Here is a 26,751-nt window from a genome sequence, read left to right on the forward strand (position 1 = left end):
CTTCCTCCGAGAAAGCAGCCTCTGGGTCTGACCCTTCCCTTCAAGGCTGCCCTCAAGAGACTGGCGAGCCTTGGGGGCTTTTGGGCCTCATCCTTGAAGTTGCTGGGCCTTCTCCAGGCCCGCTTCCCCAGCCTGGCAGGATACCTGCCTTCCTCTGAGGAAGCAGCCTCTGGGTCGGACCCTTCCCTTCAAGGCTGCCCTCCAGAGACTGGCGAGCCTTGGGGGTTTTTGGGCCTCATCCCTGAAGTTCTTGGGCCCTCTTTAGGCCTGCTTCCCCAATCTGGCAGGATAACTGCCTTCCTCCGAGGAAGCAGCCTCTGGGTCGGACCCCTTCCTTTCAAAGCTGCCCTCAAGAGACTGGCGAGCCTTAGGGTCTTTTGGGACCCATTTTTGAGGGGCTTGGGCCCTCTCCAGGCCCACTTCCCCAGCCTGGCAGGATACCTGCCTTCCTCTGAGGAAGCAGCCTCTGGGTCGGACCCTTCCCTTCACCATACTCTTTGGTTTCTCTTACCCAGCTTTTCAAATATGACACTTGCTCTTTCTGAAGGATTCCAGACGATTTGAAGCATCTCAGAGATTGTCCTGGAGACTTTGAGTTCGGCACATGCGCGAATGGCATTTCTCGTTCTTCCAGGAGCTGGAGACTGAAGGATTCCAAAATGTCTTCAAGGAAAATCCCGAAGCTTTTAGGTTATTTCAACATTGCGTTTACCATTACTTAGAGTTCTTTTTCTGATACTTAAGCAGTTTCTTTACTTTAATGAGTCGTCTTATATAATCTTATGGGATTCCACCTTACTGATATATATATATATATATATATATATATATATATATATATATATATATATATATATATATATATATATATATATATATATATATATATATATATATATGTATATATATATATATATATATATATATATATATATATATATATATATATATATATATATATATATATTAGATATCTCCTGACGCCCGAGGGAAGACTTCTGGGTATTCTTGAAGACGTCTTCATGACTCCAGGATCCTTTGAAGCAGTCTTCAGCTCCTGAAGCATTCATGGAGAATCCAATGAACTTGGCACTGGAATTCGACTATATCTAACTGTTGTTGGTCTTAAATTATAAGAGCGATTTCTAATAGTATTCAACAATTCGTCAAACGAATCCTGCATATTACAACAGTATTCTAAAAATCATAAAAAAGATTTAGAGAGAATTTTAAGTTTTATACCTTCTAAGAGAGAGAACAAAAAAATTTTTCATACACTCATAGAGAGAGAGAGAGAGAGAGAGAGAGAGAGAGAGAGAGAGAGAGAGAGAGAGAGAGAGAGAGAGAGAGAGAGAGAGTGGTTTTGAATCTTAACTAAAACTGCCCTTTTCTTGTTTTGTCGACCATCAGGGATTCGTCTTCTTCTTAGATTTCACCAGTAATGTTGATTTTTAACGGGAATGTTTTGTCGTAACATGTGAAATGCACTCATCCGTTTTAACAGATTGTGTATGGAAATCTGTTTGGGTGTGTGTCGATAGCCACCAATGGGAATGTTTTGTCGTACATGTGAAATGCACTCATCTGTTTTAACAGATTGTGTATAGAAATCTGTTTGGGTGTGTTTCGATAGTCACCAACACACAGGCGTCGTTGTTTTGCTGTTTGACTGGTATGCTTGCGTTGTACTCGTTGTTTTATCTTCAGGGAATAATATTTCTTAGTTGTGGGTTTTCTAAGTGGTAATGTTTGTAATTCTTACTTCACTTTGTTCTGTTTTGGCCGTTGACGTTTGTAGTAGGAATGTTTTCGTCTATGTTATGATTCATTTCGTCGTCTGTTAGTAAATTCTTGGGTGTGCTCGTCGATTCGTATTGCCGACGTTATGGAGTCCTTGTATGTGTACTTGTTCGTTCTTCACGCTGCACTTCCTCGGATTCCATTTCACTGTCACCAAATGTACTGAGGTCTTTTCTTTTTTTATTGTTTCTAGCATTATTTGTTGTTAATTGTTAGAGTCACAGGAGGCTTAGGAAGACATAGTGCAGTTTTCTTACGTCATTAACACACTAATAGAATATACAGTATTTATACAAGTTAAGTGAATTGAAGTATGAGCCTTTCTTTCTTGTATGTTAACCCACAACTTGGCTCTTCCCTCTCTCCTTCTCTATCTATCTGCTTCTCTCTCCCTTCAAGCTTGCTTTTGAAGGTTCTTCAAAGGAAAATGTCCATCCCACCAGTAGGCTGGCAATAGCTTCTGTTCTGCCTTGTAGACGTCCTTATTGGTCAAATATTATCTAACGATGTCCTTTTGGGTGTGATTAATTGACTTAAAGTCGTCCTTCATGGGTGGGACTAATGATGTCACCAGAAGTCTTCAGGTTCCAGCGAAAGTTGAAAGGTTAGCTCACAGGTGAGACGGATAGGTATTCTTGTTATGATTGCGCTTAGATTACTCTTGCGCCAATATTTTGGCTACATAATCATAACACTTCCTGCTTTGTTATTCTCTCTCTCTCTCTCTCTCTCTCTCTCTCTCTCTCTCTCTCATTTGTCTATTAATGGTTCTCTCTCATTTCTTTTTCTCTCTTTTATATTTACGCTATTCGTAACTAATATTCTCCTAGCTATCATTACAAGTGCTTCGTGAATGTAGTGTATAGTGAGTGCATAGTGAATGCTTAGTGAGTATTTAGTGTTTAATGAATGTTTAGGATTAAGCGAGTGTTTAGTGAATGTTTACTGAGTGTTTGGGGTACAGTGAGTAATTAGTGAGTGTTTAGTGTTTTATTAGTGTTTAGTGAGCATTTAGTGTATAGTGAGTACCTAGTGAGTGTTGAGTATTCAGTGAGTGTTTAGTGTTATTGGGTGTGAGTGTATAGTAAGTGTAAGTGGTTAGTGAGTGTGAGTGTATAGTAAATGTGTGTGTTTAGTGAGTGTGAGTGTATAGTAAGTATTAATGTTTAGTGAGTGTAAGTGTAATGTGAACATCAGTGTTTAGTGATTGTACATTACTGTTTGGTTAGTGTTTAGTGACTGTATGCAAAGAAAGCCCTGTAATTTACAGGAACCATTTATGCTAAACACTGCCTTGACCACAATGGTTGGAGTGCTTAGGCCAATCTGCTTTTGTAAGGTAATTCTATAGTTCAAGTGAAATAAGATTTCAGAGGAAAAGAATTTGTTTCTTGTAGGTCTGGTCAGTATTTTTAGTCTAGATTCCGAGTCCAATTCTAGAAGCATGTACATGATTCTAGAAATGGACTCGGAATCTAGATTCTAAAAATACTGAACAGGCCTAAAATTACTAAATTATTGGTGTCCGTCACTAAATATGCTTTATAAACCATTGAATAAAATCGTTAAGAGCCTCATAACTATGCATACAAAATTAAATTAATAAAGCAATGGCATTTTACCTCATATACTGTAAACGCTCGTATTCATGCTCATTCATTCATACACACATATATACACACACACACATATATATATATATATATATATATATATATATATATATATATATATATATATATATATATATATATATATGTGTGTGTGTGTGTGTGTGTGTGTGTGTGTGTGTGTGTGTGTGTGTGTATATGTATATATATAGCGCGCGTGTGTATGAATGAATGAGCTTGAATACGAGCGTTTATATAAGGTAAAATGCCATTGCTTTATTAATTCCATTTTGTATGCATAGATATGAGGCTCCCAACGATTTTATTCAATGGTTTGTAAAGCATATTTGATGAGAGACACCAATAATTAAGTAATTTTAGTTCTGATCAGTATTTTTAGAGTCTAGATTCCGAGTCCATTTCTAGAATCATGTAAATGCTTCTAGAAATGGACTCGGAATCTAGACTAAAAATACTGACCAGACCTACAAGAGACAAATTCTTTTCCTCTGGAATCTTATTTCGCTTGAGCTGAAGACTTCAACACTTTTCTCAAAACATATTTTGGGATTTTCTTTTTCTCCCTTTTCTATTCCAGTTTCCGTTAGAATCATCTATAAATAAAATTAATTATATACTTTGAAGAAGTAGAAGGAAAGGTAATCATGTTTCCAGTATTGAAAAACGTTTGTGCACAAGTGTCGGCTAGGAATCTTTTTGGATCAGTGTTATTGTTTATAAAGGGAGTACAAAACCTTGGACATGATATTGTTAGAAATGTTTTTGGAGGACTAACTAGCCATCTACATGGTAAGGCCAATACGATTAAGACTGCTCTCCGGAACTGGAACAACCACATTGAAACTGATGACACCATTCGAAAGGAAGAATTTCGTATCCAAAGGAATGAGGATTTAGAGACGGAGTTAAGGAAAGAGTGGTCCTGTGTTGAAGAGCCTCGAAAAGCTCTTGTTGATGCTCAGAAAATGGCAAGGAAAATTGAGAGCAAAAATAAGGACCTTTCCTCTAATAACGAATGCCTAAAGAAGAAAAATGAAGAATGGGAGGTTGCCAACATTAAGAAAGAAAAGGATATCGAACAACTGAAGGACTTCCTCGCTGGCCAAGAAACAGAACTTGAAAAGAACAAAGGAAATCCTCGAACTGGAAGATGAAAAAAATGTGAATTGAGGTCTACATCGGTATCTCGAGTAAAAGGTGAAGGCTCATGAAGCGGAGAGAAAGATGAAGAAAGAGCTGGAAGGACGCCCGCCAGCCTCACACCAAGAAGTTCATGTTCTTCAAGCAAGAAATGGCGCTCTTGACAACAGTCTTAGAAAAGAGGACCTGAGGGATAATTCAAGTGTCCAGTCGAAGGTCCAGAAGCCGGACGATCGAACTCAATCGCTCCAACAGGACTTGGCTGAGAAGGAACCGCAAATTGTCTCATCGAAGGACCCTTCCCTTCAAGCCTGCCCTCAAGAGAATGGAGAGCCTTGGGGGTTTTTGGGTCTCATCCTTGAAGTTGTTGGGCCCTCCCCAGGACCTCTTCCCCAGCCGGGCAGGATGCCTGCCTTCCTCCGAGGAAGCAGCCTCTGGGTCGGACCCTTCCCTTCAAGGCTGCCCTCAAGAGACTGGCGAGCCTTGGGGGGCTTTTGGGTCTTATCCTTGAAGTTGTTGGGCCTTCTCCAGGCCCGCTTCCCCAGCCTGGCAGGATACCTGCCTTCCTCTGAGGAAGCAGCCTCTGGGTCGGACCCTTCCCTTCAAGGCTGCCCTCCAGAGACTGGCGAGCCTTGGGTGTTTTTGGGACCCATCCTTGAAGTTGTTGGGCCCTCCCCAGGCCCTCTTCCTCAGCCTGGCAGGATACCTGCCTTCCTCCAAGGAAGCAGCCTCTGGGTCGGACCCTTCCCTTCGAAGCTGCCTTCAAAAGACTGGCAAGCCTTGGGGGCTTTTGGGGTCCATCCTTGAGGGGCTTGGGCCCTCTCCAGGCCCGCTTCCCCAGCCTGGCAGGATACCTGCCTTCCTCCAAGGAAGCAGCCTCTGGGTCGGACCCTTCCCTTCGCCATACTCTTTGTTTTCTCTTACCCAGCTTTTCAAATATGACACTTGCTCTTTCTGAAGGCTTCCAGACGATTTGAAGCATCTCGGAGATTTGTCCTGGAGACTTTGGAATTCGGTACATGTGCGAATGGCATTTCTCTCGTTCTTCCAGGAGCTGGAGACTGAAGGATTCCAAAATGTCTTAAGGAGAATCCCAAAGGTTTTAGATCATTTTAACATAGCGTTAACCATTACTTAGAGTTCTTTTTCTGACACATAAGCAATTTCTTTACTTTAACTTGTTGTCTTCTATAATCTTGTGGGATTCCATCTTACTGATATATATACAGATATCTCTCGACAACAAGAGAAGTCTTCATGACTCCAGGATCCTTTAAAGCAGTCTTCAGCTCCTGAAGCATTCCTGGAGAATCCAATGGGCGTTTCCAAAGGCTTCAGTGCCTGGAGGTCGCCTTGAAGCCTTCGGAAGCCCCAGAAGCCTCCGAAATTCATCTCCAGGAACATAGGCTTATTCATCTCCAAAAATGAGGGCTTCCCCTAAGGAAATCTTTGAAGCCTGTCTCCAATTTTTTCTCCATAAAACTCTGTTCTTTAGTATTGTGCAAGAAATCCAAAGGCTACAGAGCCTGGAGATTGTCTTAAAGCCTTCTCGGAAGTCCCAGAAGCCTCCAGAATTCCCAGGAACCTTTGGAATTCCCATATTCCCGACTGTCACCCCGCAGATGACAAGAATGATCTGGACAAGATCCACTTGGAATATAGAGAGTATATACTTGGAGTTGAGATCTCTATACCAGTACTGCATAGTTCGGTGGTCTTCCACCAGGGCGGCGCTGCAATGCCTTGTGACTATCGTTAAAGGTCTGGTAACCCGGAAATTGAACAGGAGCTTAGTGTGATTGTGAATTTTTTTTTTATCTTTGAAGTGTTTAGCGAATGTTTAGAGTTTAGTGAGTAAATGTTTAGTGAATGTTTATGAGTAGGTGTTCAGTGAATGTTTAGTTTAGGGTTTAGTGAATGTTTTGTGAATGTTAGTGAATGTTTAGTATGTAAGTTTTCTGTGAATGTTTTGTGAATGTTAGGGAATGTTTATTGTGTAAGTATTCAGTGAATGTTTAGTGAGCATTTAGGGTTTAGTGGATGTGTAGTGTGTAAGTATTGAGTGAGTGTTTAGGGTTTAGTGAATGTTTTGTGAATGTCAGTGAATGTTTAGTGTGTAACTATTCAATAAATATTTGTGTGTAAGTATTCACTGAATGTTTAGTGAGTATTTAGGGAATGTCTTGTGAATGTTAGTGTTTAGTGAATGTTTAGTGTGTAAGTATTCAGTGAATGTTCAGTGAGTGTTTATGGTTTAGTGAATGTTTAGTGTGTAAGCATTCAGTGAATGTTTAGTGAGTGTTTAAGGTTTAGTGCATGTTTATTGTCTGTTTAGTGAGTGCTTAGGGCTTAATGAATGTTTAGTGAATGTTGGTGTTTAGTGAATGTTTAGTGTGTAAGTATTCAGTGAATGTTTAGTGAGTAAGTATTTAGTGAATGTTTAGTGAGTATTTAGGGTTTAGTGAATGTTTTGTGAATGTTAGTGTATAGTGAATGTTTAGTAAGTATTCAGTGAGTGTTTAGTGAGAGTGTAGTGAATGTCTTGTGAAAATTAGTTTTTAGTGAATGTTCAGTGTGTAAGTGTCTAGTGAGTGTTTAATGAGTGATTAGTGAATGTTTAATGTTTAATGAGTGTTTAGGGATTTAATATGTATTTAGGGTTTAGTGAGTATTTAGTGCTTAATGAGTGTTTAGAGTTTAGTGAGTGTTTAATGTATTGTGAGTGTTTAGTGTATAGTGAGTGCTTAGTGAATGTTTAGTGTATAGTGAGTAATTAGTGAGTGTTTAGTGTTTAATGAATGTTTAGGATTAAGTTAGTGTTTGGTGTTCAATGAATGTTTAGGATTAAGTGAATGTTTAGTTAATGTTTACTGAGTGTTTAGGGTACAGTGAGTATTTAGTGTTTTACGAGTTTTTAGTGAGCGTTTAGTGTATAGTGAGTGCCTAGTGAGTGTTGAGTATTCAGCGAGTGTGTTATTGAGTGTGAGTGTATAGTAAGTGTGTGAGTGTTTAGTGAGTGAGAGTGTTTAGTGAGTGTGAGTGTATAGTAAGTTTGAGTGTTTAGTGAGCATAAGTGTATTGTGAATGTTTGTGTTTAGTGATTGTACATTACTGTTTAGTTAGTGCTTAGTGACTGTATGCAAAGAAAGTCCTATAATTTACAGGAACCATTCATGCTAAACACTGCTTAGATACAAGAGCAGATGTTTAGGCCTTGATCACAGTGGTTGGAGTGCATAGGCCAACCTGTTCTTGTAAGTTAATTTTTCTCTGTGAAATTGGGTTAAGTAATAATAATAATAATAATAATAATAATAATTGTAACAGGAACAATAATAATAATAATAACAATAATAAGAAAAAATAATAGTAATAATAAGATAATAATAATAGTAAAAAAGATGAAAATAATAATAATAATAATAAAAATAATAATAGTAATAAAGTATAGTGCTATGAGCTGGACCGAGACCTTTCAATATGGCCGCCCGAGGTCACATGCTAGTCAGAGAGATCGCCTCTCCGGTGATTGACGCTCTGTGGCCATACCAAATGTAATATAACAAAACTAAAAAGCTGAACTTGAACAGAAAGAAAGAATTTAGTGACAACTGGATGCAAACCTCACAGAGTTAATGGTGCAGATGAATTAAAGAAAAAAGAAGATATCACCAGTTGATCGGTTGATGGTGAAGTATTCTCTGGAAAGTGCCAAAGGAAAGTATCAGAACGACGTCGTTTTACGTCAGGAAACCTTTAAATGGACTGCCATGAAAACGTTTGATTAAATCTCCTATCTTCTTTCGAGTACCTAGTACTCTTATAAAACGTAATAATAGTTACGGTAATCCCTGTCTTTCAAAAAGCTGAAAAAATATCAGGCTCCGGAATATTGTAAAACCCAGAATCGCAATAAAGGAACTGACCAACGGAAGTTTTGTCACAAGCGTCTTGGGAAAATACTTCAGTTGATGTCTGTCAGTGATTATTATCATTCAGGCGTTTAATGCGTGCCTTCGTATCTTTTTTTTTTTTTTTGTGCCAAATACATCCTGAAAGCATCGATGCTGCGCAAGTTATTTCCCAATAACTGAGAGGAATTGTTCTCCGTTAGTGCATACTGCTAGGTGCAGCAGTTGGAGGACTGTTATTATTGATTATGATGTGAATTCTTCTTAGTCAAATGCGAATAAAAAAAATAAAATATACGAGGCCCTAATCATCAAGACACGCTGAAGAAGGAAACAAGCATGGAATATTCGAGGAGCCATAAAATGGTGTATGATGCGAACGTAATTAGTGTAAATTCACTATTTTTCGACGTGTAATGAATATCTCACTTGAACTATTCTTAAGTTTTAAAGCTCTTACTTAAAAGACAGCATTTTATGTTACATAAGTCCTGTAGTTTTCGAGATGACCAACTCGCTAAGGCTGGTACACTAGGCATTACTTAGGTTCTCCGCAGCGTCCCATTGGCCCCTAGCTGCAACCCCTTTCATTCCTTTTACTGTACCCCCGTTAATATTTTCTTTTTTGCATCTTACTTTCCACCCTCTCCTAACAATTGTTTCATAGTGCAAGTGCGAGGTTTTCATCCTGTACCTTTCAAACCTTTTTACTCTCAGTTTCCCTTTTACGCTGAATGACCTTATAGTTCTCAGCGCTTGGTCTTGGTATAAATTTTATACGCCATTCCGTTCCATTCCAACAGTCGGCGAAGATGGTATGCGCCAAATAAAGCCATAATGGATTATTTTCGTCTGAGTAATGTACAGTAGAATGTGTTTCAGGATACCATTAGCCTGTTGCGCTTTGTTGGCTCGTAAGAGTGAATGTTAATATGAACTCAGGTCGTCTAATTAGCGAAATGATCAGTAATATATAGGAATGGCTTTGCAGATATAAAAAGTTTAATTGGGTACTTTTAAAGACATAAAAAACAGCAACAGAAAGTTTTTCGGACAGTTTTTCTTTATTTTGATCATCCTTTGCATTCAGACCTTCCCAGACTCTACCATCCATAAAGTAGTAGTAGATATGCAGTTAATTGTAAGCCTTGCCTTTTCTTACGTGATGTCCAACACCACAGTTTTCTAGTTCAATTCCTGCTGCGGCCAAATTGTGGAGTTATCTCCCTGATCATGTTACTTAATTGTTGGAACTTCAGATGTTGTGCTTTGGTTCAAGTGCTTGTTTGTTAAGCAAGCTCACATGCGTCTCATTGTATCGTTTATTTTTTTATCTTCATTTTTGTCCATTCATTTAATATTTTTTTCTATAGTTTATTTTTCACTTTTGTATTTTTATTTCCATGCTGGGCTAGTTTTCCTGTTGGATGTTCTGTGCCAGTCTGCTTTTCTGACCAGGGTTGTAGCGTGACTTATGATGATAATGATAATGATATTTGTGAAACTTTCTAGTCCTTTTTTGAGTGATGGTAAAAATCCGCAGTAGATATCCCTAAAACTAATCGTGATGAGTGGAAGCTCACGATGCTCAGCACCTACCGGAGGTTAAAATTCTAAATCATCAGCCAATCGGAAGTGAAATAGAAACGTAAGTGATATCGCATGCGAATATTTACCGTCAGCTAGAAAAAATTAAAAATAGGCTTTAGTTGTTAACATGATTTCTTAAAATAAATGAACGATACAAGTACGGCATCCGTCACCAGTAGCGCAAAAAAAAAAAAAAAGTAGAAAAGAGCCCATAGGACAAGAGCTGCGTCAAAAGAGAAATTTCTAAAAGCAATCTTATGCGTACAGTAAATTTAATTGCTGTATATAATGCAATACTTACGTAACTTTTGAATCGGTAGTTTTATTACTTATTACAGAAAGGTTAAATTGGTATGTGTGATGTACAGTGTAAGGATATTCACAAATGCTTTACGACTAGTTCGCCATTTTCTTGAAATAATCGAAATTATTTTATTTTGTTGTGGGACGCCACATCTCGCGTCATTTTGAGAAATGAATAGTCTTTGACGGTCTACATCTGAATGAGAATATTTAGCATTTTCCTACTGATTTTTTTTTTAGCCAATTTCAAGCACTTATTACTAGGAAGAACAATCAGCTAAAAAAGAAAACAGTGTGCGTTTCATACTCAGAAGATCAAACAACACGTATTGTTGGTCTAGGAGATAAAGCAGAAATGTTTCAATTTCCCTTCAGAAGAAAGGAAATTATATAGAAATTATAATTTAATTTCTTGTCGTAAAACAGGATAAAAATGCCATAACCGTGGAAATGAACCAGAATTTCAAGCTATTTTTCGTTTAGAACAATGGGACAGATGTTATAGATAGAAAATGGAACATAGTTTCTAATTACATTTTTTCACAATATACATGATATTATATTCTAGAAAGCGAAATATTTCAGTTTTCCTCCTGGCAAAACAAGCAATGAAACATGTTTGTTCATTATGTATCATTGGACCCAAAAGAAGAAAACATGGGTGCTACAAGCAACGTTAAGAAATATAGCCTACCCCTACGGCTGGTTTAGATTAAGGTGCTGAAGCGAGCGCGAGGCCTACTATGGACCACTTTCCAACCCTTGTGCCTGGTTAATCATGACGTCACTGAACAACCGAAACGAGGTAGCCCATTCATACTCTCTTTCATCCATCGTGCTATCCACTCTCTCCTAACAATGTTTCATAGTGCAACTGCTTTGAGGTTTTCTTTTCAAACCTCTCAATTTTCCTTTCAGCGCTGAATGACCTCACAGGTCCCAGCGTTTGGCATAAGGTCTAGATTCCATTCCATTCCATTCCAAACGAGGTAAGGAAAGCTTTGCCTAGGAAACTATGTCATCCTTATAAGGATGTGGCTTGCGCTAGTGCATGTTACTCGTTTCACAGAGCAATAGCAGCCACACTCTGCTTAGGTGCCTTGTCGCCACGTTGCCCAGTGCCGTAGGCTTTTCATTCCCCTCAGCTATAAAACTAAGGAACAGGCTTTCTGCGTGTTAATTCTGGGAAGTACAGTAGAAGAGAGGCTATAATATTTTTAGAAATGGAACGATGTTTAAAGCTGGCAAACGTCAGTGTAAGAATAGCTTTACTGCTACTTTAAAACGCCGTGCATCATCGCCTCGGTTTGTGTTGATTTCATTACGTTCTTAAAAAAAAATATTTGTTATTGTTAGATTACCTTGATGTTTTTTTTATTCTTATTGGTTTCTTAAGGCCATCTATTCCCATGAAGTTTGTTGTGCCCTCGGTTACTTTTTAGGCTTGTCTTATGTGCTTGTTCTCCATTTTAGTAATAACAATTATCCTAGAAACCTTGCATTTTTTCATTTAATTATGATGTATAAAAACTTGCGTTGTTTTCTCAACATATTTTTCTTGAATAACTTTAACATTGTATTATGACATAATAGAGTAATGTATATGCCACGGTTAGGGCTTCAAGATCTTTATATATATTTTCATGAAATTCTTTTAGAGGCTTCAAATCAAATGCTGTCTCACGGGGACACGGTCTATCTCCTGAATTATCTTCGCTCATTATTGATTTGACATTCAGCATAATGTCCCAGATACTTGAGATATAATGTCCCAGATACTTGAGGTATAATGTCCCAGGTACTTGAGGTAGACAGAGTCTCTTGGTCACCAAATGGCCTCCAGCCATTATGTAATTGTTCATGATGTGGTTTCGATGAGGGTAATGCGATCACTTGTGGCTACCCCGGCGCCTTTTGCTCTTTAGTACTTGAAATGGCTGTCAACCAAGTGGACGTCCTACTTTCAAGGATTGGCACTGGGAAATGGAATATCCTTCAAACCCTCACTACGGGAGTGGGTATGGTCTCCTTTCGACTCACAGATACCTTTTAATGGTGTCATTTTCTGTAAATAATTAGCTGGAAGACTGGTTGTGCAACAGTGAACCGACTGGCCTTTTATAGCGTGTCATGTCACTTAATCTAAAAGATCATTGTCAGGTGCATGGAACAGGTATCAGTAGATGAATAATTAATTTTCATGTTCCAGTTCCTAGCGGTTTTGTTCAGGAAACTCACAGTTGAATTTATAATAAGGCCTATTATGAGTGGTTTGTGAAAATGATATGCTTTGTAAACATAGACTGACTTTTTTTTTCTATAAGTACGACTTTATTGGTGCGTCCTTAAAACATTTTTTTTTTTTTTTGTTATACAAGATTTTCTTTTTTGTCAAATAACATTACCTGTTGTTAAGCTTTGGTCGTCAATAAACCTTTTGCAGATGACCAACACTTAATATTTTTGCATCCCTTTTATTTCCGACCCTCTTTTGTTTTTCTAAGTCAATCTTGAATTTTCCTTTCTTCATCTATGAACTCTGATCTTCTGAAGATATTGAGATAACCCATTAACCTCGTCAAGATCAGTGCCACTAAGGAGGTTTACTGCCTACTTCTCTGTCTCCCGCCCCCACACCCCCAATGGGAGTGAGTGCTGTCAGTGCACCTCACGCAGTGCACCGTAGGCATTGCTTAAGATTCTTCGCAGCGTCCCTTCGGCCCCTAGCTGCAACACCTTCCACTCCTTTTTACTGTTCCTCCGTTCATATTCTCTTTCTTCCATCTCACTTTCCACCCTCTCATAAAAATTGTTTCATTGTGCAACTGCGAGGTTTTCCTCCTGTTACACCTTTCAAACCTTTCTACTCTCACTTTCCATTTCAGTGCTGAATGACCTCATAGGTCCCAGCGCTTGGCCTAAATCCTATATCCTGAGGAGGTTACTGCCTATTGCTATGTCTTTCCCCCGTTTTCGATTTTTTTTTTTTTTTTTGAAATTGCAATTAAATGTCAGACTCCTGTCAACATTCAGGCTTTTCGTTTTGCTCCAAAGTGATCATGGAGGGATCACGTAGTTCATATGGCCAAATCTGCTCCTAAAGAATTGTGTGTTTTGTTGACGAATGGAAAGTTTTTACTTTTTTTTTTTTTATCCCGGTTATAAAAGCTTTACGTTGGACTAATTCGTCTCTGTCCTGGTTTGGTGTTCACGCATTTAGGGGGGCTTAATCTTTGCTTCCCCTCCCCGATAGATTTGAATCAAGGGCAGCGACAACTTTATCTCTGTCATAATTTAGTCGTCGCGACGCCAGTTTACATGTATCAGTAAATCATCTCTGTCTCTTTTATTATATAGGAACTTTTTATATTACTCGCCCAGCAACCTCTTCTCACATTTTGTTCCTTGGTTCCTTGATTGTTTCTCTCTCTTCTACTACTAAACTTTGGAATTCTCTTCACATTTCTGTGTATCCTACGTTTTACAATTTACATAATTCTTGAGATAAAAGGAACCACAGTTTTAAGATTCAGTAGAAGTGCCAGCCTTCTTACGGGGTGTGCAAACACTGCGCCCCTTGCGGCACGCTTAAGACGGCGCTCATAGTCAAGGAGCCTGGTAGGGACCCGTATGCATTAAGATGTACCCTAAATTTGACTTCAGATTTTGTTTAAGGGTGGTTTGGACATAACAGAAAACTTGGTCACATGTTCCACAACTGGCCTGTTTTCCGCCGTTTTGAAATCCAAGATGGCCACCTGACAAAAATTATAAAAGTCAATAAATGACCAGAATATACTCAATATGCATATTATTTCAAAGGTCTTGAATAGGAGAATACATAATAGGATGGTTTGACATGAATTTTCATCAGATAAGGGTATAAATAAAAAAAAGTTAAAATTAAAAGAAATTTATTCATACATAATTGTTTATCTATGTCTCCCAATACTGTGCCGTAGTAAAATTAAGCAAATAAATCAGACACCTGTGTAACGAACTATTAATTGTTTGGAAAAAAAAATCACACTCTCAAACCTTCATTTCACATTCCACCATTAAATCATCTTCACTGTCTTTGGAATCATTATGACTCTTTCTTATAGTGTTATGTGGATTGCTACGCTGCCCACTTACATCACACTTACAGAATTCGCAGCAATTAATGTCTGCTACACGGCAAGGACATACATTTGACCTAAAGCATTTTTTTTCAGGTGCGTGGAAATGGAAAATCGGGGAGTTGATTAGGTTCAGAAACAAAAAGTGGTATCAGGAAGTCATCTTTCAAAATGTAACCATAATCTAGTGGATTCAGTATATCTATGGTACTTTTGTGGCATTTGTCGAGTGATAACATTGCAAAAAAGCTCGCTTAATATAAAGCTGTATGCTATTTGAAGTTGGAACAAGTCTTTCAGAATTGTTTTTAATACTTTTATAATGGTACAGGAAATATCGCAGCTCACTGAATATATCTCTGTTGACTCCACCAATGCCTCGGGCAAGAAACTGCTCTGCTTTGATTTCCATATCATGAGAAAGTTCTTTATTTTTTCCAAAATCCTTGATTAACTCTATTCCACCTTGCTCTGTTGCCTTGAATACAGTAAGTTTCGCTGAAACCTTGCTGGTCGTGTCACAACCACTAAGTGCATGGACAGCTGGAAGTACAGAAACTAGTGCTCTTGACATTGTCAGTACTAAATCACGGACTGGCAATGGCCTTTTGGTGTTGGCTTGTCCACAAAGGACCCATAGCCCTTCTAGACCACTGAATTTCCAAGTTTCACTGAAGTGGTACAGTAGACATACTAAAACATCTGTATCTGGTGAAGCCACTATGACTCTCTTAAATAATTCTGTGCAAGTGGCATGGTTGATATGTAACAACATTCTATCATCAGCCTCTTTGTGTTGACAATGAAGTGTCGGTACATCCACAACAGTTTGAGAGCTGATTCTCAGGCACTTATACAAGAACCTCAAAGGTATATAGGTATGGACATACTTTCTGTACCTTGAGTCACTTTCTCAATTAACCACTTGATGAAAAATTCTTGCAGCCTTACCATGTCATTGAAAAAAGGCTTAAAGAAGCAGCTCCACAGAAAGTACCTTTCTCAGACACTACTCATCCTACAGCTATTGTCATTGATTTCATGGCATATATATGCTAGAAAATTATCAGTGACAGTTGAAGCTGAAAACATTTGGTGATATGGCAGCTCACATGTGGAAAATATTTTCTTGCATGTCAGCCACTTGCAAACGAATTGATGTTGTCTTGATATTTATGACCTAGGTAGTATAAAAGACTGTAAAAGAATGAGGAGAAGAAAAGTTGATCCAATAGAGGTATCTATCAACCTCAGTGACACTCCACTTCCAGTAGATATGGAAAGGTTCTGGTCATCAATCAAAGACAAGGTAAGGCTGCAAGAATTTTTCATCAAGCGGTTAATTGAGGAAGTGGCTCAAGGTACAGAAATTATGTCTAGGCCTATATACCTTTGAGGTTCTCATGAAGATGACTTGTATAAGTGCCTGAGAATCAGCTCTCAAACTGTTGTGGATGTACCGACACGTCATTGTCAACGCAAAGAGGCTGATGATAGAATGTTGTTACATATCAACCATGCCACTTGCACAGAATTATTTAAGAAAGTCATAGTGGCTTTACCAGATACAGATGTTTTAGTATGTCTATTGTACCACTTCAGTGAAACTTGGAAATTCAGTGGTCTAGAAGAGCTATGGGTCCTTTGTGGACAAGCCAACACCAAAAGGGCATTGACAGTCCGTGATTTAGTACTGACAATGTCAAGAGCACTAGTTTCTGTACTTCCAGCTATTCATGCACTTAGTGGTTAGTGGTTGTGACACGACCAGCAAGGTTTCAACGAAACTTACTGTATTCAAGCCAGCAGAGCAAGGTGGAATAGAGTTAATCAAGGATTTTGGAAAAAACAAATAACTTCCTCATGATATGGAAATCAAAGCAGAGCAGTTTCTTACCCGAGCCATTGGTGGAGTCAACATAGAGACATTCAATGAGCTGCGATATTTCCTGTACCATCATAAAAGCATAAAAAACAATTTTGGAAGACTTGTTCCAACTTCAAATAGCATACAGTTTCATATTAAGCGAGCATTTTTACAATGTTATCACTGGACAAATGCCACAAAAGCTATCACAGATGTACTGATTCCGCTAGATTATGGTTACATTTTAAAAGATGACTTCCTGGAACCACTTTTTGTTTCTGAACCTAATCAACCCCCCGATTTTCCATTTCCATGCACCTGTAATAAATGCTTTAGGTCAAATGTATGTCCTTGCCGTGTAGCAGACATTAATTGCTGTGAATTCTGTAAGTGTGATGTAAGTGGGCAGTGTAGCAATCCACATAATACTATAAGAAAGAGTCATCATGATTCTAAAGACAGTGAAGATGATTTAATTGTGGAATGTGAAATGAAGGTTTGAGAGTGTGATTTTTTTTTCAAACAATTAATAGTTCGTTACACAGGTGCATGATTTATTTGCTTAATTTTACTACGGCACAGTATTGGGAGACAAACAATTATGTATGAATAAATTTCTTTTAATCTTAATTTTTTTGTTTATACCCTTATCTGATGAAAATTCATGTCAAACCATCCTATTATGTATTCTCCTATTGAAGACCTTTGAAATAATATGCATATTGAGTATATTCTGGTCATTTATTGACTTTTATAATTTTTGTCAGGTGGCCATCTTGGATTTCAAAACGGCGGAAAACAGGCCAGTTGTGGAACATGTGACCAAGTTTTTTTTTTGTTATGTCCAAACCACCCTTAAACAAGATCTGAAGTCAAATTTAGGGTACATCTTAGTGCATACGGGACCTACCAGGCTCCAGGACTATCAAGGTTCTTTGAAATGTCAACTTTGCTCCAGCTGCATTGCTTTCTGCCTTTTGCTTTTCGTTCGTTCTTGTGTTCTCTTACTTCAATTCTTGCTTAGTCCTAATTTTTTTCTTGTTCAATGATAATAATAATAATAATAATAATAATAATAATAATAATAATAATGATAATAATAATAATAAGTCGACGAAATTCACTTTCCAGTTTAAAACGGGAGAAAAAGATGCATCAGGTGGAATTTTGTTTCTGTTCTAGTTATATACAGGAACTATCGTTAGCTAAGAGTAGTGTTATGTAGATTGTTCATCAGTAAAACTAGGTATCTATCAGAAAGAAAGAAAACAAACAAAAATTTCACTTGATGGTTTTTTACTCCTATTAACAATAACATTGGTAAAGTATTCCCCGCCCATTCCAGATATATGGTAATTTGCATCACCTTTTCTCTTTCTTCCAGCATCGGCCTTACCCGTTGCTCACGCCATGGCCGGAGTTTTCGTGGTACCTAGACAACCCTACACGTGTCGATCTAGTCAAGACGACCTTAGAGCTGTCGACAATAATTCAACTGATACGTGAGTCAACACGTTCTTTTTATGTTATAGTTTGAGAGCGATGTTTCATCATATTTAGGATGGAATGAGCCATTGAGTAGCCATGTGTTTATCGTGTTCGCGTTGAAATAGGGTCGGATGTGGCCCCCGGGCCATAGTTCGGCGACCCCTGCGTGTCCATTTCAACACGAACATAAACAAATGGCCCATTTCATCCTAAATGTGATGAAACATCTCTTAACAATAAAGGCAGGTATATTTTTGGTATACCTCCATTAATGCCAGTAAGCTTTGTTTTAAATATCTCCCATTTGTTTTACTTTAGTTTAAAATAATTAGATGCATGACAATGACGCTTCTTATTTTTTTTTCTCTGTGGCCCGCAGAGATATGCAAAACATATAATGTGGCCTCGTATTAAGCCGTATAAAAGAAACGTTTCATCATGTAACTCTTCGAAGTAACTTTTATATTAGAAACGCTCCTTCCTACTTCTGTTGAAGTAAATCATGTCACATAGAGAAACTTCATGACATATTACACCATTATTACGGAATGAATACTAGAATAATATAACGCAGTGTTTCAAGTCGATAGTGAGTAAAATAAAAACAAGTCAGTCAGGGAATGCGCATGTCCTCATGAAGCAGTGTTATATTACTCTTGAGGCATTTATGTGCCAGTCACCTTTCATTGCGAGTCACGTATAGGATCTGGAAGGCAAACACAACGTTTACCGTAATTTATTTTGTGAAAGCTTTGTTTAAAATGTAAATAAATAAAAAAAAAACTTAAGAAAGCGGAAAACTGATAGGTGGGCTTAGGTTTAAATGTAGAGGTTTATTTAATAACAGTATGTAATGGACTTTCACGAAGATTTCTAAGTCGTTAAGAAACCCCCAATCAACAAGGGTGTGAATCGTGTTCTTCCATTAGTTTCTCCATCTTCATGGATTGTTTTATATTGTTATAGCCTATTAACCTGGCCTTATGCGAACTAGAGCCCTTGGTCTTTTTACTACTTCATAGGTTTGATAATCAGTTGTTTTTCTGTAAAGCACTGTTTTCTAGTTAAAGAAACAAGTCGACTCCTGTAACGAATTTCGGTAGCGCTTTCCTAATCCAATATGTGTGTGTGTGTGCGTGTGCGTGCTTACATTTAGTCAAGGTCCAAAGAAAAGGACCTTGCATTTAGTCATATAAAAGAGAGCTTAAGGGTTCGGAAGCTAAAAAAAATTGTAACTGTTTGTAAACCTGATCACATTAGCTGAATGTAGATTTAGAAGCAAAATAACCAGACAGCAGTATATTTCAACTTTTTAAAGACGCTAATAAATTGTTGTAATGTTTTCGTTCAATCCTCTAAAAAACAATTAACTTTGTCCTCCAGCCCCTGCACTTACTACGTTAGAACCGAAGAAGATTCGTACGAGGAGGTTGCTTGTACTGAGTGGGACTTCGACAACAGCACTTTCACAAGGACGCTAACTTCTGAGGTAAGATCAGGGCTCAGATAGAAAAAAGGATTATAATTAACAGGTAGAGAGTTTCATGTTCTTTTAATATTGATGAGATGGCTCAGACTGGCGGTACCATATATATACAGTATATATATATTATATATATTACATATAACATATATATATATATATATATATATATATATATATATATATATATATATATATATATATATATATATATATATATATATATATATATATATATATATATATATATATATATATATATATATATATATATATATATATATATATATATATATATGTATGTATGTATCCCCGCCTACTATGGCAAATATGAACCGCAAAAGGTGAAGCCACGAATCCAGAACCATAAATAGGCAGGGATATATATATATATAATATATATATATATATATATATATATATATATATATATATATATATATATATATATATATATATATATATATATATATATATATCCCTGCCTATTTGTGGTTCTGGATTCACAACTTCACCTATTCATGGATTTCTCTATGGAACATATATACACATTCGCAGAAAATTTGTCTATTCGTCGTATTTTTCATAGAGAAATATTCACAAATTATGGTATTTTCATATAATTTTCGTGACTAAATGCACTTTTTGTGATAAAACTATTAAAATATTCAGGTATAAGCATTTTTGGAGTTTTTTTGGTGTTTTGAACTCTGAAAATAGGCAGTTATAAACGTTTTTAGAGGGGTTTTAAGTGTTCGCAGATTTGAGCTATTTGCGGGGTTAGTGGCACGCATCCCCTGTGAATCCCGGGGGTCGATTGTATATCTAATAAAAGGAGCCCATAGAAACGCCAAAATGTAGAGAGTTAATGCTATATTTCAGAGAACAACTGTCTCTCTCTTCAGGCAGGTAATGAATGAGAAAAGAATTCCAGAAAAGCGGTACTTTTACCAAGAGACCCAGAGGTCAGCTTTTACGTCACTCCAGTTGACGATATCTTAATAATCTTCTTAATCGCTAGTTGAGGGAAGATTTTATCTATAATATCTGAGTCCCAAGCGCCTTTTGTGAGGTTCATCATCTTTCTTTGTTTAATCAATGCGGATTCTACCATCTGGCTTTTGGACCGACAATTGCTGCTATAGGTTGTACGTGACAAATTCCAGTTTATTCTGTGATTATGGTTATTTATATGGTTAAAAATAGCTGAACTCTGTTGGCCATACCTAACTGAACGTTTGTGTTGTATTAATCTCTGGGGGAGTGATTTACCTGTAAAACCGATGTAGGATTGGTCAAAGTCGAGGCAAGGGATTTCGTCTACTCCTGCGTCTTTAGGGACTGGCTTTTATTGGATGTTAATCAGGGATTTGACTAAGGTATCTGGGTAGGTAAAAGCAAAAGGGTCAGTTTCCAAGTGTCTGTGTCAACGTCTTAATCCTGTCCAGGCATGGGATTTTTGTTTTATTGTTGGGTGTCTCTCTCTAGTCTTGTTTTGAGGGGGACGGTAGAAGGTTATGTTAGCTGGAATGCTTTCTCAATTATATGGTCACGGTACTTTAAAGATGACAGCTGTTTATGGATTAGTTCAATTTCCTTTTCCAGGAAATCTGGGGAGCTAATCCGTAAGGCTCTTAAGAATAAATTACTGGCTACGCCAAACTTTATAGAAATGGTGAATGTATGGAAGTGAAAATGCTGGTTTTCTGTATGTGATAAATTTAAATTCTGTCGTGTCTAATTAAAGCATCAAGAGAAGGAATTTTGTTGTCTGTTCCCCAGTCAACTTTAAATGTGATGCTGGGCACTAATGCATTTCATCTTGAAAGAAATTCCTTGAAATTGCCCTCTCCCCCTTTATCTTCCCCTCACCCTTCCCTCCCCATCCCCTCTGGCCTTCATATTCCCTCCCTCTCCCCTCCCCAACCCTTCTTTCTCCCTTGCCCCTCCCCCTTCCCTCCCCCTTCCATTCACCCTCCCATCCTCCTCCCCTCCCCCTCCACCTTCCCCTTCCACTTCCCCAACCTTTCTCCTCCCCCTTCCCCATTCTCCCTCCTCCTCTGTCTTCTCCCTCTTCCCCACTACTCATAGACCGTTATTCAGAGTTTTAACGGGCCTTCCTGTAGGTTGTTACTCAGAGTTTTTCTAGGCATTGCTGGGTTGGTCAGCTAGTATATATATATATATATATATATATATATATATATATATATATATATATATATATATATATATATATATATATATATATACACATATGTATATGTATACATATATACATATATGTATTTATATATGTATATATATACGTACGTGCGTTGAAGTGTTTTTGGATTTTCGTAATGAAAAAAATATTGCATTTTTTTGTTTGTTCCTAGTATTTCCTGTTATAACATCGGGGTCAGTAGTCTCCCTGGTAGAAACTCCTTCAGCTCTCCCATTCGATCTCTCTCTCTCTCTCTCCCTCTTCTATGCAATCACCTTATCAGGTTGTCTATTACCCATTTATAATTTATACAAAAAGGATTGCGAGGGTAAACCAAAGCGTACAGCATAAGGTAGAGAATCATTTAAACACGAAGTAAAATAAAATGGTAATGACGGGCTCTTGGTAAGCTTGACAAAATTAACCTAAATGGCGTCGCTTAAATGGTAACACGTAAAGTAGGACGGTAGTGGTCCAAATTCTTATTTCATCTTGTTATGGCTGTTTCATCTTGTACCACGTGAATTGGGTAGAGCGAGGTGGTAGCACACGGAAGTGGTACTGCAGCCTCCTCGTTTCCATCCGCGCCCTTTTTAGTTTTCTGTTATAGAAAACTATTGAGATGGCTTTGTCTGTCCGTCCGCACTTTTTCTGTCCGCCCTCAGATCCTAAAAACTACTGAGGCTAGAGGGCTGCAAATTGGTGTGTTGATCATCCACCCTCCAGTCATCAAACATAGCAAATTGCAGTCCTCTTGCCTCAGTAGTTTGTGTTTTATATAAGGTTAAAATTAGCCATGTTCGTGTGTATGGCACCGCTATAGGTGCCAACAACACAGGCCACCACCGGTCCGTGGCTGAAAGTTTCATGGGCCGCGGCTGAGATTTTCATGGGCCGTGGATGAGAGTTTCATACAGCATTATACGCTGTACAGAAAACTCGATTGCGCCGAAGAAACTTCAGTGCATTTTTTACTTGTTTGTCTGCGCCATCGAATTATCTTGAACACCGACTCGCTACCATTTCACACATCATCACTTCCTCCTCCTCCTCCTCCTCCTCCTCTACCGATTCCTTTTATCTTCACAAGATGCAATTTTGTTTTTATGAACCTTATTAATTCACTCTAAGGAATCGTGTAACTGAGACTTTCTTTATAACGCCACTCTCTTCCTAATTTCCACTGAGCATATCATGCATAAATTAATAAAAGAGTTACTTATTAGGCCGTAGCATACGCACAGATGTGTTTTATTTACGGCATTTCTTGATACAGTACTTGTTATGCACAAACATTATCTGAACGTATGATGAACTTTTGATATAATAGCGTTATATTTTGTTAGTGAAAGTTAACTCATATCCTTGAGCCACAGAACGGAAATGGCTGTTTCTTTACTTATTATTTCTTTAACGAAGCGAAAGCCAGGATACATTTCTATATTTGTGATAGTGAAATATTATGAATATCTTTTGCCTTACAGCAAGTTCTCGTCTGCGACAGGGAGCATTACCGCGCCCTTTACATGAGCTTGTACATGATTGGCGTGTTGGTGGCTTCCCCAACAATTGGCTACTTAGCAGACAGGTCAGTCAATATACCGTATATTTGACAGGTCAGCTAATCTCATCCAGAGATACTTAGATTTAATCTTTTTTTTATTCCGTTTCCTCCTCCTATAATATGTTGTCTTGTTTTCGTGCTTGGTCTAAGTACGGGCATCTGGTTCTCCCGTCCACTCGCTTCTGAAAAAAATGAACGAGTCTTCTAAACGTAATATTATAATGTTCTCTAGATAATAGATACAGTATATTTGGATGTATTTAGCAACTTTGACTGGGAAGCCTTTTAAGAAACAACAAAGATTCCGAAAGAAAATTGAATGTTGGTTTCGGCCACGGCAGAGGAGCAAGGCCAGGCGCCAGTAGCCAAAATAGGTTTTCTGACTTGGTTAAAACTGGTGCCTTTTATTGTAAAGATTAACTAGTTTGGATTCAGACAATGGCATACTCATGTGATATCATTGTTAACTATACTTCTAGGTTCGGGAGGAAGACAATGTTTAACTTGGGTACAGCAGCTTTCATCATTCTCAGTCTGATATCTGGATGGTTGCCTAATATTCCCGCTGTGCTGACCTGCCGCTTTCTCATTGGAATCTTGCATGTTCCGGTAGTCAAAATCTCTTACATTTTAGGTAATTGATTCCATTACTATTGTTATTACTCCCACTAATGCAGGAAAGCTCCTAGTAAGTGGGTATGGATCCTTCCGGGGCAGAAATACACCCGTAATTGGCCACTTATCTTCCTACTGACAGTATGCCAGCTGTTCTGCGTGGTGTGAAAGTCATCAAGTGGCTTGGTCGGTACCTGGGATTTAAAGATCCCTTAGCTTGAATCATTAATGGAAAATATGAAAAATGAGATATTTTGATTTAGAGTCTTGAATGTATTGGATATGGGTGTGGGACAAATGAAAAGATTTGTATGATCTTTCTTAGACAGTGACCTCCAGGGGTTTTATTTCGGTATATATCCACCTTTGCGACGTGTTTAGTACAAGCCCGCTGGGGATGACCGTAAAACATAAACAAAAGACTGTAAATATCAAAGATAATGACCCCAAAGAAATAATAGTCCTAGATAACGACCCCCGAACTTTGCTGGGGGTCACTGTCTAGGAAAGATCCGATTTCTATGAAACTGGATCTATTTTATGAGAGTGAGGTGGATGTTGTACCTTTCAGTGAAGCTGAAACTGAACGAAAGTAAAGGACAGAAGGAAAATGGTAAGGAGGTTATATCCCGTGTGGTGTCAAGGCCGAGTCCACATCTGGCCTTTCATTACCTTTGCCACCCCAACACACCTACCTTTAGGCAGGGGCCCGCACTGGTATAAAGCCACCTTAATGAAAACCGACCACCACCGAGAGTACAAGGGAACAAATGTAGTGATCCTGAGAAATTTTTGGTACAACAGAATATCTGGGATTTAGTAGTGACAGTGAGTGTCCATGGTCTGAACGGAAACATAACAGTTGACAGAGAGTTTCAGGGATTGTCTGAATCTTTATATAGGTAAGTTTGTAGTGGAAAGAAGGATGATATTGTTAGATGATTTTAATGTAAAGGTGATCAAGGAAAGAGATGGTATAGCTGGTAACAGTGGCATAAGTGAGAAAACGATTTGTAACGATGTAGTTGTAATATTTTAAAAGTTCACATATATTCTTGAGGAAAGAGAAGTTTTTGAGGAATCACTTGTAACGTAAATATTGGGAATATTGATTGATAAAGTAAATGAAATCGTGGGGTTAGAGGAGGAAGGGTTTTAGTGAATGGTCATTCTATGATCACAGCAAAAACATATGTGCCATAAAGGGGCGAATTAAATATTCCATCGTCCTTTTAAGGACTAAGTCAGTTGAACCAAAATCTATTTGACTGACTTCATTAATCGCAGACAAAGCATAGATTTTGTATTTTTAAGAGAGAATAAGATATTCCAGTTCCCTTTGGAGTACTGCGTAAGTTTATTTGCGAAACACTACCTATTGCCGTAATAAAGAAAACAAAAACAAACAGACGCTGCATCGCATCCTGCTAATTTATTTAATACTCACAGAAAAAGTCTAGACTGTTCATTAAATTACGTCCATGTCTTTCATCTAACAGGAATGGAATCCTGCACTCCTGAGATCAGACCGACAGCCGGAATCCTTCTGTACCTTCCCTGGACACTAAACGTGATTGTATTTAGTGGCATCGCATATATGATAAGAGATTGGAGGTGGATGATAACAGCTGCCTCTCTTCCCAGCCTTCTCTTAATACCTGGCCTATGGTAAGATGAGATTAAGTACTTTATACACAGATATGTTCGTAAAGAATTTTGAATGCATTCAGAGTGAACCTTTTTCCTAACAGGGGTAGATGGACCCCTGAACAGGGAGCAGCGCAGATGTAAACAAAAACGTCGATGAAATATTATGGATACTTGGTGACAGAAACTGTCAAGGTTATGTAGAAGATAAGTGCGTACTACATGTCAAATATAAGTATCTATTTCCATAGAGACATTTAGATATATGTGGTTAGTCTTTGGGTAAGATATATTAAAGTGCTAGATATATATATATATATATATATATATATATATATATATATATATATATATATATATATATATATATATATATATATATATATATATATATATCATGCCCAATATACATAAATTTGTTCTAGAAATGTTTTCCATTTTAATCAACGCGAAATCATGCCACCTTGTAAAAAGAAACTGTGGAAGTTGACATGTAACACAGGGCAAAGGTGGAAATCGTGTTGGATTAAAACATTTTCTTAAATTTTATAAAAATGTTAAATATCCAGTAATTAAAATATTTCTTACAAGCTCTTTGCATTATCTACTTTAGGTTCCTGGACGAATCACCGCATTGGCTAGCAGTTAGAGGTCGGTACAAGGAAGCTTTGCAGGTCCTTAAGAGAGCCGCCAGGTGGAACAAAAGTTCCTTCCCGAGCGATGAGGAGGTCATCCTTGCCATCAAGGCCACGACGGTATCGGTAAGGATGCCAACGGATCTGACTGGACTTCTCTTGCATTGTTCAGCCATTATCATCACCATTAATGTTTTTACGTCTGATTCTTCTCTGTCCTGTGCTCTTTTCTGCCTGACTCCGATTTGACCCAGATCTTCTTCCATTTCCTGTTCTCATGATTTTTAGGCCTTCCTGCTGATCTTCGTTCTGCTGTTTATATATCCACTAATTTTCTAAGTGCTCCTCTTCTTTTTCCCGTACTTGTTCAAACCATCCCAATCTATAAGATCTCAGTTCAGTTCACAATCACTGTGTACCACATCTCAGCAAGTTCCTCATTTGTAATACTGTTTCCCTACCTCACTCCGACCACGAATCTCAACACTCAGTTGCTAAACTTCTTCAAAATCTTCTCCGTTTTCTTTATCACTGCCAGCGCCTCTACCGCATAATAAAGCAATGCACGCCTCATGCGCGCATCACAGATCTTTCCTCTGTCTAGTAATGGAATCCTCTTCCGTACCAGTGGTCTTTCAGTCTTTTCACACTTCAGCTAGACCAGTGGTTCTTAAACTTTTTTGCCTTGCGCCCCCTCTGCATTATGTATAGATCCACAGGCCCCCATCCCTGAAATTTTTGCCAACTATA

The 26,751-nt window shown here is 38.0% G+C and overlaps 1 protein-coding gene across 1 annotated transcript in view; it reads left to right on the top strand.

Moving 5' to 3' along the window:
* LOC136839061 (organic cation transporter protein-like) overlaps positions 1–26,751 on the top strand; it is a 78,535-nt gene that overhangs the window by 27,259 nt on the left and 24,525 nt on the right. Inside the window, exons 5-10 of the mRNA XM_067104745.1 lie at positions 17,748–17,865; positions 19,235–19,340; positions 23,025–23,128; positions 23,584–23,738; positions 25,219–25,387; positions 25,980–26,127. Of these exons, the coding sequence (XP_066960846.1) occupies positions 17,774–17,865; positions 19,235–19,340; positions 23,025–23,128; positions 23,584–23,738; positions 25,219–25,387; positions 25,980–26,127 (774 nt within the window). The 5' untranslated portion in view covers positions 17,748–17,773. The remainder of the gene's footprint in view (positions 1–17,747; positions 17,866–19,234; positions 19,341–23,024; positions 23,129–23,583; positions 23,739–25,218; positions 25,388–25,979; positions 26,128–26,751) is intronic.

This window comes from Macrobrachium rosenbergii, chromosome 1 (assembly GCF_040412425.1).
Source record: "Macrobrachium rosenbergii isolate ZJJX-2024 chromosome 1, ASM4041242v1, whole genome shotgun sequence".
NCBI lineage: Eukaryota > Metazoa > Arthropoda > Malacostraca > Decapoda > Palaemonidae > Macrobrachium > Macrobrachium rosenbergii.